This window comes from Salmo salar, chromosome ssa07 (genome assembly GCF_905237065.1).
Source record: "Salmo salar chromosome ssa07, Ssal_v3.1, whole genome shotgun sequence".
NCBI classification, from domain to species: domain Eukaryota; kingdom Metazoa; phylum Chordata; class Actinopteri; order Salmoniformes; family Salmonidae; genus Salmo; species Salmo salar.
In genome coordinates this window covers 12,744,967-12,757,480 of record NC_059448.1, presented here as the reverse complement: position 1 = coordinate 12,757,480, position 12,514 = coordinate 12,744,967, and the positions used below count along the sequence as shown (strand labels likewise).

Sequence of the window (12,514 nt, the reverse complement as noted above, 5' to 3'; positions counted from 1 at the left end):
GTTGTATGCATTAGGCTCCGGGTTGTATTCATTAGGCTCCGGGTTGTATTCATTAGGCTCCGGGTTGTATGCATTAGGCTCCGGGTTGTATGCATTAGGCTCCGGGTTGTATTCATTAGGCTCCGGGTTGTATTCATTAGGCTCCGGGTTGTATTCATTAGGCTCCGGGTTGTATTCATTAGGCTCCAAATGTAATAAAACAGACTGAAACAGGGTGGAACTACCTGAACTTGTCCTAGTTTTTGTTTTCAGTTCCAAAATGTTTTGCTACAGTGTGCTGTAATGAATACGACCCAGCAGTAACCTACTGTATATCCTGGTTGGTTACTGTTGAATAGATACCTCTGTGATCTCTGTTGCAATTCATCTATAAAGAGTTTGTAACGCAGCTATAAACAGATGCTGCTGAATGGCCTCGCCTTCTAGAGATACCAGACCTATCCTTTTGATATCTACTGATATTTCTTGATATCAAGGTTATTATAGTTTTGTGATTTTTCTATACATATATCTTTTCTATATATATTTTTATTTCTATTTGTTTTGAGATTTTTATTTTAAATTTAGTTTAATTTCAGTTGGTTTTCAGACTTGATTTACTCGTTTTTATTTAATTTTATAAAATCATAAAATCATAAAATCATTTTATAAAATCATTTTTATATTATTTAGTTTTAGTTGTAGTGTTAGGGACAGAAAGTAGCCTTATGCGTGGGAGGCTAGGAGACGTTTATGTGTTGTAGGGCTATAGTTTTTTGGGGATATCACTTCTTGCCACTGGGGGGCAGTAATACATAAGGTGATGGGTCAGGTCATTGATTTATAATTAAAACATAATCAAACCTATCTTAATGTGACTTGGATTTAAAAGGATAATTGACGGTGTCCAACTCAGATTCAGACATTTTTGCAGTGCCGTTCAAAGCTACAGTACGGCCAGCTCTGGTTGTTGTTGGTATTCTCTTGACCGGTTCTACAATAGCTTGATAGCCTTGACTCTGTTCGCCCCGTTGTCAGTTACAACAAGTAGGATCTTCTCCTCTGGTATGTCCCATCCGTCCAATCTGCAGTGAATGACCTTTCCGGCGTGTGCTAAATCCTGATGGAGGATGAGCAACACATGCTGTGACTAGTTGAAGGGGTGAAGCATGCTGATAAGCCCATGAACAAAGCAGTCAGTCCTTTCTTGCTCCATCTGTCTACACACAGGGTTATTTTGTTATGCCTCTTTCAGTTTATGTATCCATTTGCAAAGCAATCAACCCGTTTACTCTAGCAGCGCCAGGAGTTTTACATTTGGTGTTTGGTAGAATTCTCTGAAGGCTGGCTCATCGCAGACTGGATGAATAAATTAGCCAGTGCTTCTTCTCTATTTAAACTGATTTGAATTGGGTTGCCATGTTTCTGCTCTTTTATGCAAACGGCACTACAAAACATGGTCCTTTCCAGCAATGTGCTCAAAACAATCCCATACAGGGACTCACCGTTTGCTGCCGCCATTGTTCACGCGCACGCCTTCTGATGTCTTCCCTGTTCGCTAGTTTTACATTTTAGCAGACAGGCGTATTCTGAGCAATTGGGGTTAAGTGTCTTGCTCAAGGGCATATCAACAGATTTTTCACCTAGTCGGCTTGGGGATTCAAACTAGCGACCTTTCAGTTAGTGGCCCATTGATCTTAACCACTAGGCTACCTGCCTCCCTAGTTATAGTGAAGCACCATCTAGGTCTATTTGAGGTCTATCCCCTTCTACTGGCAGTATTTACCCACCAGATTCAGAAGCTTGAAAACCCCATTTAGATTTTTGCCCAAAGTTTAGAACGAAAAAAACCTGAAACTTAACATCATTTCTGATGTTTTTATTTTATTTTAAACCGAACAAAAATATAAACGCAACATGCAACAATTTCAACGATTTTACTGAGTTACAGTTCATATAAGGAAGTCAGTCAATTTGAAATAAATAAATTAGCCCATCATCTGGATTTCACCTGACTGGGCAGGGGTGCAGCCATGAGTGGGCCTGGGAGAGCATAGGCCCACCCACTTGGCAGTCAGGCCCACCTACTTGGCAGTTAGACCCACCCACTGTGGAGCCAGGCCCAGCCAATCATAGTTTTTCCCACAAAAGGTCTTTATTACAGACAGAAATACTCCTCATTATCTTGGCAAATAAGAAATGCCCACTAACAGGGATGTAAACAAATTTGTGCACAAAATTTGAGAGATTTTTGTGCATATGGGACATTTCTGAGATTTTTTATTTCAGCTCATAGCATGTAGCATTTATATTTTTGTTCAGTGTAGTTAGTTTTGCAGTCAAATATAATAATTACAGTATAGTTTTAGTTTTTCAAATGTTTTTATTAATTATTATATTTCACTTTCATTAAATAGATTTTCCAATTTTAGTTTTTATTTTAATTTCAGTTTTCATCTACTATAATAACCTTGCTTGATATGATAGCTCTTGATATCGTTTGATATCTCTTGATATCGTTTGATATCTTTTACTCCACTTCTGATCAATCACTTTAATAAAGCGGAGAGAAACAAGAAATGTGAATGTTCATTGAGAGAGAGAACCTAATGTAGCGTGAAACCTTACAGTGTTTATCAGTGGATCAGTTTGCATTGGTAATACACATCTATGACTGGACTCATAATAAGCAAAGGCAATGTGATGAACATGGTAGAATTGAATGAATTACTTGATGAAAAAGATAGCTAAGTAGACTCCTAATGAAAAGAAACATGATCATCTATACAGTATACTGACTAGACTGAACAGGTGGACAGATACTAATTATATCTATAATGAACAGAGACTTATTAGGGTGTTTTGATGTTGTGGTTACCACATCTCTGATGCAGTATGATTACTGATTGATGTTTCCACCTCTCTGATGCAGTATGATTACTGATTGATGTTTCCACCTCTCTGATGCAGTATGATTACTGATTGATGTTTCCACATCTCTGATGCAGTATGATTACTGATTGATGTTTCCACATCTCTGATGCAGTATGATTACTGATTGATGTTTCCACCTCTCTGATGCAGTATGATTACTGATTGATGTTTCCACCTCTCTGATGCAGTATGATTACTGATTGATGTTCCCACCTCTCTGATGCAGTATGATTACTGATTGATGTTTCCACCTCTCTGATGCAGTATGATTACTGATTGATGTTTCCACCTCTCTGATGCAGTATGATTACTGATTGATGTTTCCATCTCTATGATACTGATTGATGTTCCCACCTCTCTGATGCAGTATGATTACTGATTGATGTTTCCACCTCTCTGGTGCAGTATGATTACTGATTGATGTTTCCAACTCTCTGGTGCAGTATGATTACTGATTGATGTTCCCACCTCTCTGATGCAGTATGATTACTGATTGATGTTTCCACCTCTCTGATGCAGTATGATTACTGATTGATGTTTCCACCACTTCGGTATATCTGGCACTGGTCAGAGAAAGTAGGGAGGAGAGGATCAGAACCTGGCCTCCTCCTTCTCTTCTCCTTCATCTGGCTCTACCCCATCCCTCACTCTTACATTTTTACATTTGAGTCATTTAGCAGACACTCTTATCCAGAGCGACTTACAGTAGTGAATGCATACATTTCATAAATTTTTTTCTCCGTACTGGTCCCCCGTGGGAATCGAACCCACAACCCTGGCGTTGCAAACACCATGCTCTACCAACTGAGCCACACGGGAAGTGCCAACACACACAGGTGTGCCCTCTGGCATGGCGGGCATGCTGTGGCAAAAGAGCTGGTAATGGAAGCAGAGAAACAAGGCATAAGAGAGACTTGGGTTGGTTAATCTGTGCACCATATAATGTATTTGCACACTTGTGACCCTCTCTTTAATTGGTGTTAGCATTAAGCTAATGTAGAGTGCATGGGACCCAGTCACCTACAGAGTCATGTACCTTCATTGTACTGTGTAGCTGGCATACATATCTTTATAGGTTTATAAGCATTAGTGTACTGTATAGCGGGCATACATATAGATTTTCAAGCCGATTTAAGTCAGACTGTGACTCGGCCACTCAGGAACATTCTATGTTGTCTTGGTAAGCAACGTGTATATTTGGCCTTGTGTTTTAGGTTATTGTCCTGCTGAATGATGAATTTCTCTCCCAGTGTGTGTTGGAAAGCAGGTTTTCCTCTAGGATTTTGCCTGTGCTTAGCTCTATTCCGTTTCTTTTTATCCTAAAAACTCCCTAGTCCTTGCCAATGCCACCACCATGCTGCATCATATTATGGGTATGAGTGGTATTCAGTGATGTGTTGTGTTGGATTTGCCTCAAACATAACACTTTGTATTCAGGACATAAAGTTACTTTTTTTGCCACATTTTTTTGCAGTTTTACTTTAGTGCCTTATTACAAACAGGATGCATGTTTTGAAATATTTTTTATTCTGTACAGGCTTCCTTATTTTCATGCTGTCATTTAGGTTAGTATTGTGGAGTAACTAGACGAGGTATGATCACAAATATCCTACCAACGGACATCAAAACTGTAATATCCTATGTTTCACGGAATCGTGGCTGAATGACGACATGGATATTCAGCTAGCGGGATATACGCTGCACCGGCAAGATAGAACAGCACACTCCGGTAAGACGAGGGGGGGCGGTCTGTGCATATTTGTAAACAACAGCTGGTGCACGAAATCTAAGGAAGTCTCTAGATTTTGCTCGCCTGAAGTAGAGTATATTGTGATAAATTGCAGGCTACACTACTTGCCTAGAGAGTTTTCAGCTATACTTTTAGTGGCTGTTTATTTACCACCACAAACAGATGCTGGCACTAAGACCGCACTCAGTCAGCTGTATAAGGAAATAAGCAAACAGGAAACCACTCACCCAGAGGCGGCACTCCTAGTGGCCGGAGACTATAATGCAGGGAACTGAAATCGGTTCTACCAAATTTCTATCAACATGTTAAATGTGCAACCAGAGGGAAAAAAATTCTAGATCACCTGTACTCCACACACAGAGACACGTAACAAAGCGCTCCATCGCCCTCCATTTGGTAAATCCGACCACAACTCTATCCTTCCTGCTTACAAGCAAAAATTAAAGCAGGAAGCACCAGTGACTCGGTCTATAAAAAAGTGGTCAGATGAAGCAGATGCTAAACTACAGGACTGGTTTGCTATCACAGACTGGAACATGTTCCCGAGATTCTTTCGATGGCATTGAGGAGTACACCACATCAGTCACTGGCTTTATCAATAAGTGCATCGAGGACGTCGTCCCCACAGTGACTGTACATACATACCCCAACCAGAAGCCATGGATTACAGGCAACATCCGCACTGAGCTAAAGGGTAGAGCTGCCGCTTTCAAGGTGCGGGACTCTAACCCGGAAGCTTACAAGAAATCCTGCTATGCCCTGCGACGAACCATCAAACAGGCAAAGCGTCAATACAGGGCTAAGATTGAATCATTCTACACTGGCTCCAACGCTCGTCTTATGTGGCAGGGCTTGCAAACTATTACAGACTTCAAAGGGAAGAACAGCCACGAGCTGCCCAGTGACACGAGCCTACCAGACGAGCTAAATCACTTCTATGCTCGCTTCGAGGCAAGCAACAATGAGTCATGCATGAGACCATCAGCTGTTCCGGACAACTGTGTGATCACGCTCTCCGTAGCCGACGTGAGTAAGACCTTTAAACAGGTCAACAAATACAAGGCTGCGGGGCCAGACGGATTACCAGGACATGTGCTCCAGGCATGTGCTGACCAACTGGCAGGTGTCTTCACTGACATTTTCAACATGTCCCTGATTGAGTCTGTAATACCAACATGTTTCAAGCAGACCAAGTGCCCAAGAACACTAAGGCAACCTGCCTAAATGACTACAGACCCGTAGCACTCATGTCCGCAGCCATGAAGTACTTTGAAAGGTTGGTAATGGCTCACATCAACACCATTATCCCAGAAACCCTAGACCCACTCCAATTTGAATACCGCCCAAACAGATCCACAGATGATGCAATCTCTGTTGCACTCCACACTGCCCTTTCCCACCAGTACAAAAGGAACACTTATGTGAGAATGCTATTCATTGACTACAGCTCAGTGTTCAACACCATAGTACCCTCAAAGCTCATCACTAAGCTAAGGATCCTGGGACTAAACACCTCTCTCTGCAACTGGATCCTGGACTTCCTGACGGGCCGCCCCCAGGTGGTGAGGGTAGGTAGCAACACATCCGCAACGCTGATCCTCAACACTGGAGCTCCCCAGGGGTGCGTGCTCAGCCCCCTCCTGTACTCCTTGTTCTCCCATGACTGCATGGCCAGGCATGACTCCAACACCATCATTAAGTTTGCAAACTACACAACAGTGGTAGGCCTGATCACCGACAATGACGAGACAGACTATAGGGAGGAGGCCGGGTGGTGCCAGAATAACAACCTATCCCTCAGCGTAACCAAGACTAAGGAGATGATTGTGGACTACAGGAAAAGGAGGACCGAGCACGCCCCCATTCTCATCGACGGGGCTGTAGTGGAGCAGGTTGAGAGCTTCAAGTTCCTTGGTGTCCACATCAACAACAAACTTGAATGGTCCAAACACACTAAGACAGCTGTGAAGAGGGCACGACAAAGCCTATTCCCCCTCAGGAAACTAAAAAGATTTGGCATGGGTCCTGAGATCCTTAAAAGGTTCTACAGCTGCAACATCGAGAGCATCCTGACTGGTTGCATCATTGCCTGGTATGGCAATTGCTCGGCCTCTGACCGCAAGGCACTACAGAGGGTAGTGCGTACGGCCCAGTACATCACTGGGGTTAAGGTGCCTGCCATCCAGAGCCTCTACACCAGGCGGTGTCAGAGGAAGGCCCTAAAAATTGTCAAAGACCCCAGCCACCCCAGTCATAGACTGTTCTCTACTACCGCATGGCAAGCAGTACTGGAGTGCCAAGTCTAGGACAAAAAGGCTTCTCAACAGTTTTTACACCCAAGCCATAAGACTCCTGAACAGGTAATCAAATGGCTACCTGGACTATTTGCATTGTGTGCCCCCCCCAACCTCTCTTTTTACGCTGCTGCTACTCTCTATTTATCATATATGCATAGTCACTTTAACTATATATTCATGTACATACTACCTCTATTGGCCCGACCAACCAGTGCTCCCGCACATTGGCTAACCGGGCTATCTGCATTTTGTCCCGCCACCCGCCACCCACCACCCGCCAACCCCTCTTTTACACTATTGCTACTCTCTGTTCATCATATATGCATAGTCACTTTAACCATATCTACATGTACATACTACCTCAATCAGCCCGACTAGCCGGTGTCTGTATGTAGCCTCGCTACTTTTATAGCCTTGCTACTGTAGATAGACTGTCTTTTTACTGTTGTTTTATTTATTTACTTACCTATTGTTCGCCTAATACCTTTTTTGCACTATTGGTTAGAGCCTGTAAGTAAGCATTTCACTGTAAGGTCTACACCTGTTGTATTCGGTGCACGTGACAAATAAACTTTGATTTGATTTAACTACAATGCTGTTGATCCATCTCCAGTTTTCTCCTATCACAGCCATTATTAAAGTCTGTAACTGTTTTAAAGTCACTATTAACCTCATGGTGAAAACCATGAACGGTTTCCTTCCTCTCCAGCAACTGAGTTAGGAAGGATGCTTGTATCTTTGTATGGGTGTATTGAAACACCATACAACGTGTAATTGATAACTTCACCATGCTTAAACCGAACCATACAGCATGATCCAGAAATGTGTCAAATCTGGAGACAACTGTTGCCATTTAAATACACTTCCTAGTTATAGTTAACATTGAAACCGTACATAGTTTGATATTCAATGTCTGCTTTTTTTGACCCATCTACCAATAGATGCCCTTCTTTGCGAGGCATTGGAAAACCTCCCTGGTCTTTGTGGTTGAATCTGTGTTTGAAATTCACTGTTCGACTGATGGTCCTTACAGATAATTGTATGTGTGGGGTACAGAGATGAGGTAGTCATTAAAAAATCATGTTAAACACTATTTTTGCACACAGAGTGAGTCTATGCAACTTATTATGGGGCGGCAGCGTAGCCTAGTGGTTAGAGCGTAGGACTAGTAACCAAAAGGTTGCTAGTTTGAATCCCTGAGCTGACAAGGTACAAGTCTGTTATTCTGCCCCTGAACAAGGCAGTTAACCCACTGTTCCTAGGTCATCATTGAAAATAAGAATTTGTTCTTAACTGACTTGCCTAGTTAAATAAAGGTTAAATAAAATATAAAAAATAAAAATTATGTGACTTGTTAAGTTAACTCCTGAACTTATTACCTATTGCCATAAAAGTTTTTTTTTAAATTATTTTGTAAAAATAAAAAATAAACATAATTACACTTTGACATTATGGTGTATTGTGTGTAGGCCAGTGACAAAACATCTAAATGTAAACAATTTTTAATTCAGGTTGTAAAATCAAAATGTGGATGTGAATACTTTCTGAAGGCTCTCTATCCCTTCATAGGTTTATAAGCTGCCATACGGCCCAATTTTATTCATCAACAAAGGGGGGGGGGGGGGAGTTATTAGTTATGGCTAACATCTGTCCCCAGCATGGTCACCTCACATGGCCCTCTCTGGGAGCTGTCACTGGGGGTGATGACTGGTGGAAGGGGGAAGGAGGAGGAGAGAGGAGGAGGAGGGGGAGAGAGGGTGTCTAGAGCGGAGTTACCAGACTGAACCAGGAATAGGCTGGAATCACACGCTTGAACGATGGGATTTGGAAGTGATGAACAGAAATATAGGAGAAGGAGGGAGAGAGTGTGAGGTAAAGGAAAGAGAGACAATGAGAGGGGAGATGAGTTGGAGAGTGAGGAAGTGAGAGAGAGAGAGAGAGAAGAGAGAGAGGGAGATATATAGAGAGAGAGAAAGAGAGAGAGAGATAAAGAGCGCTCCCTTCATCTCTTCTTCTCTGTTTCTTCCTCATATTTTTCCTTTCCGTCTCGTTTTGTCGTAGATCTCTCTTGATCCCCATATCATTAATGTGTGAGGGAGGGATGAAGTAGAGAAGAGAGAAGGAGGGGTCTCTCATCTCTGTTAATGTGATGCTGTTTCAACACCGGTGCCTCCTGGTCATAACCCAAGGCTATCATTAAGACATAGAGAATCTGTGTTTTCAAAGGCACCAATAAAGCCTAGATTGTATTTAGGGAGGGGTTGGGGTATACACAGATTTAAGATACAGAATAGATGCTCTCTAGAACCAAAAATGGTTCTTTGGCTGTCTCCGTAAGAAAACCCTTTGAAGAACCCTTTTTGGTGGCAGGTAGAACCCTTTTTGGTTCCGTGTAGAAACCCTTTCCACAGGAACCAAAAAGGGTTCTACCTGGAACCAAAAAGTGTTTTCCTATAGCGAAGGCACGAGAGAACCCTTTTGGAACCCTTTTTTCTAGAGTATACAGTACTTTCAAAACAAAGGCAGCAACGTGCGACTAGGTTTAATTTTGAAAAGGGACAAGGATAAGGTTGTAATGCTCGAAGTTGGTTGTTATAGTGGCTCTGTTTTATGAGTCATTTTAAAAGCATTGTTGCTTGATAAAAGCAGTTAAATAAAGCCATTTATATGGCTTTGTTGATCCTACTTAATGTTGTTCTCCACTAGTTTCACCACATAGGTCCCCACCTCAATTTGAAAAATAATCCAGAAGCCAATTGAGCGCTGGTACACTTTACTGGTGTAGTGACTGGGAGAAATCTGGTTTGCCAGCACACACTCTTCAGATAAACATTGGTGGCAGCTGCTGCCATGGCAACACCATTGTGGTTTCCCCCTCCCTCCCACCCTGCTCCTCACTCTCCTGCCCCCCTCCCTCCCTCTCGCTCTACCACGCCCCCGTCCCTGGCTGGTCGCTACACGGTCACTGTGGACTACAGAAAACCGAGGGAGGTTGGGTAGAGAGAGCTCTGCTGGTTGAGAAGAGCGCCACTTCACTGGTTTTCACTGGAGGAAAAAAGAGACAGAAAGAAAAAGAAGAAAAGAAAGTGAGTGAGTGTAGTTGGATTGGTGGTAGAGGATGAGCGAGGACTCTCAGTCCCACTACCGGATGGAGGCTGGGGATAGGCTCAACGGGCTTGGCCAGAGGAGGAAGAGACCCAAAAAGGTAAAATAAAGATGGACAACTTGGACTGGCTGACACACCTCTGACCTGGTTAGCCTGTTAGCATTAGTGGTGGATTAGCGCTGGAGCTCCAGAGGCTGAAGGCTCCAGGGGGAGGTTGAGGTCTGTGAAGCTGGCTACTTGGATGCTGGTGTGCAGTGCTCACCGCTCTGAGGAGGCTGCAGGTGCAGTTAGGAGTGTGTGTGTGTGTGTTGGGGGTTAGTTGTATTGGATATTGGAAAAGCATCATTGGTGGGCTTGATTTGTGATGATGGGTGTGTGGCTGATCTTTACAGAATAAACACTGTTGGAGAAGTGCTGATAAGGGTTTTCTCTTAATTTTCTCTCTCTCTCTCTCTCTTTCTCTCTCTTTCTCTCTCTCGTGTTGTTGTGCACACCTTTGTCAGGGTGGAGACTACTGTCACAAACTGACATGGGTGGGTCCCTGGTCTTTGTGTGTGTGTGTGTGTGTGTGTGTGTGTGTGTGTGGTGTGTGTGTGTGTATGTGTGTGTTTGACTGAGATCATCTAGATATTATTTTGCTTCCATAAGAACCTGCTTCCAAGTGTTCCTCTTTTCAAATAATAATAATATTATCATAATTTTTTTTTACAATAATAATATTAATAATCTAATAATAGTAATACTATAATCATAATAATATACTAATACTATTATTATTAATAATAATAACATAATATAATAATACAACATTATAATAATAATATAATAATATTAATAATATAATAATATACTAATACTAGTATTAATAATAATAATAATACTATAATAATATTATAATAATTAATTGAATCTCTCTCTCTCTCTTACATTGTCTGAGCAAGTGAAATAGATAATAATAATAAATGAAATAAAGTGAAATATAAAATGTACAGTAAACATTACACTCACAAAATTTCCAAAAGAATAAAGACATTTCAAATGTCATATTATGTCTATATACAGTGTTGTAGTGATGTGCAGATAGTTAAATTACAAAAGGGAAAATACAATGGTGTTTGTTCTTCGGTGGTTGCCCTTTTCTTGTGGCAACAGGTCACAAATAATCCTGCTGGGATTGCACACTGTGGTATTTCACCCAGTAGATATGGGAGTTGATCAAAATTGGATTTGTTTTCAAATTCTTTGTGGGTCTGTAATATGAGGGAAATATGTGTCGCTAATATGGTCATACATTTGGCAGGAGGTTAGGAAGTGCAGATCAGTTTCCACCTCATTTTGTGGGCAGTGTGCACATAGGCTGTCTTCTCTTTCTCAATAGCAAGGCTATGCTCAGAGTCTGTACATAGTCAAAGATTTCCTTAAGTTTGGGTCAGTCACAGTGGTTTTGTTTTCTCATGATTTGGTTGGGTCTAATTGTGTTGCTGTCCCAGGGACCAGCTTGCTTAGGGGCCAGCTTGCTTAGGGGGCTCTTCTCCAGGTTTATTTCTCTGTAGGTGATGGCTTTGTTATGGAAGGTTTGGGAATCACTTCCGTTTAGATGGTTGTAGAATTTAACAGCTCTTGATTTTGATAATTAGCGGGTATTGGTCTAATTCTGCTCTGCATGCATTATTTTGTGTTTTATGTTGTACACAGAGGATATTTTTGCAGAATTCAGCATGGTGAGTCTCAATTTGGTGTTTGTCCAATTTTGTGAATTCTTGGTTGGTGAGCGGACCCCAGACCTCACAACCATAAAGGGCAATGGGTTCTTTAATCTATAACTGATTCAAGTATTTTTAGCCAGATCCTAATTGGTATACCGAATTTTATGTTCGTTTTGATGGCATAGAAGGCTCTTTTTGCCTTGTCTCTCAGATCGTTCACAGCTTTGTGGACGTTACCTGTGGCGCTGTTTAGGCCGAGGTATGTATAGTTTTTTGTGTGCTCTAGGGCACCGGTGTCTAAATAGAATTTGTATTCGTGGTCCTGGCAACTGGGCCTTTTTTGGAACACCATTATTTTGGTCTTACTGAGATTTATTGTCAGGGCCCAGGTCTGACAGAATCTGTGCGGAAGATCTAGGTGCTGCTGTAGGCCTCCTTGGTTGGTGAAAGAAGCATCAGATCATCAGCAAACAGTAGACATTTGACTTCAGATTCTCGTAGGCTGTTCTAGTGTAACGACTGTCGTAGCGAGGGGACCAAAGCGCAGCGTGTTGAGTGCTCATAATTACTTTTTATTTTAACACAGAACACTAAAGAAAATAACAAAAGTGAAACCGATCAGCTCACAGTTCTGTCAGGTACATAGACTAAACAGAATACAACTACCCACAATACAGGTGGGGGGAAAAAAACCCTACTTAAGTATGATCTCTAATTAGAGACAACGAGGACCAGCTGCCTC

The 12,514-nt window shown here is 41.9% G+C and overlaps 1 protein-coding gene across 2 annotated transcripts in view; it reads left to right on the top strand.

Moving 5' to 3' along the window:
- Positions 1-12,514, top strand: part of ank2b (ankyrin 2b, neuronal) — a 329,543-nt gene that overhangs the window by 93,027 nt on the left and 224,002 nt on the right. The window contains exon 1 of one of the 2 annotated variants that reach the window (XM_014206568.2): positions 9,908-10,165. The exons of the other annotated variant lie outside the window; for it this stretch is intronic. Coding sequence (XP_014062043.2) covers positions 10,079-10,165 — 87 coding nt within the window. The 5' untranslated portion in view covers positions 9,908-10,078. Of the gene's footprint in view, positions 1-9,907; positions 10,166-12,514 lie in introns of those variants that run through there. 2 annotated transcript variants of the gene reach the window in all.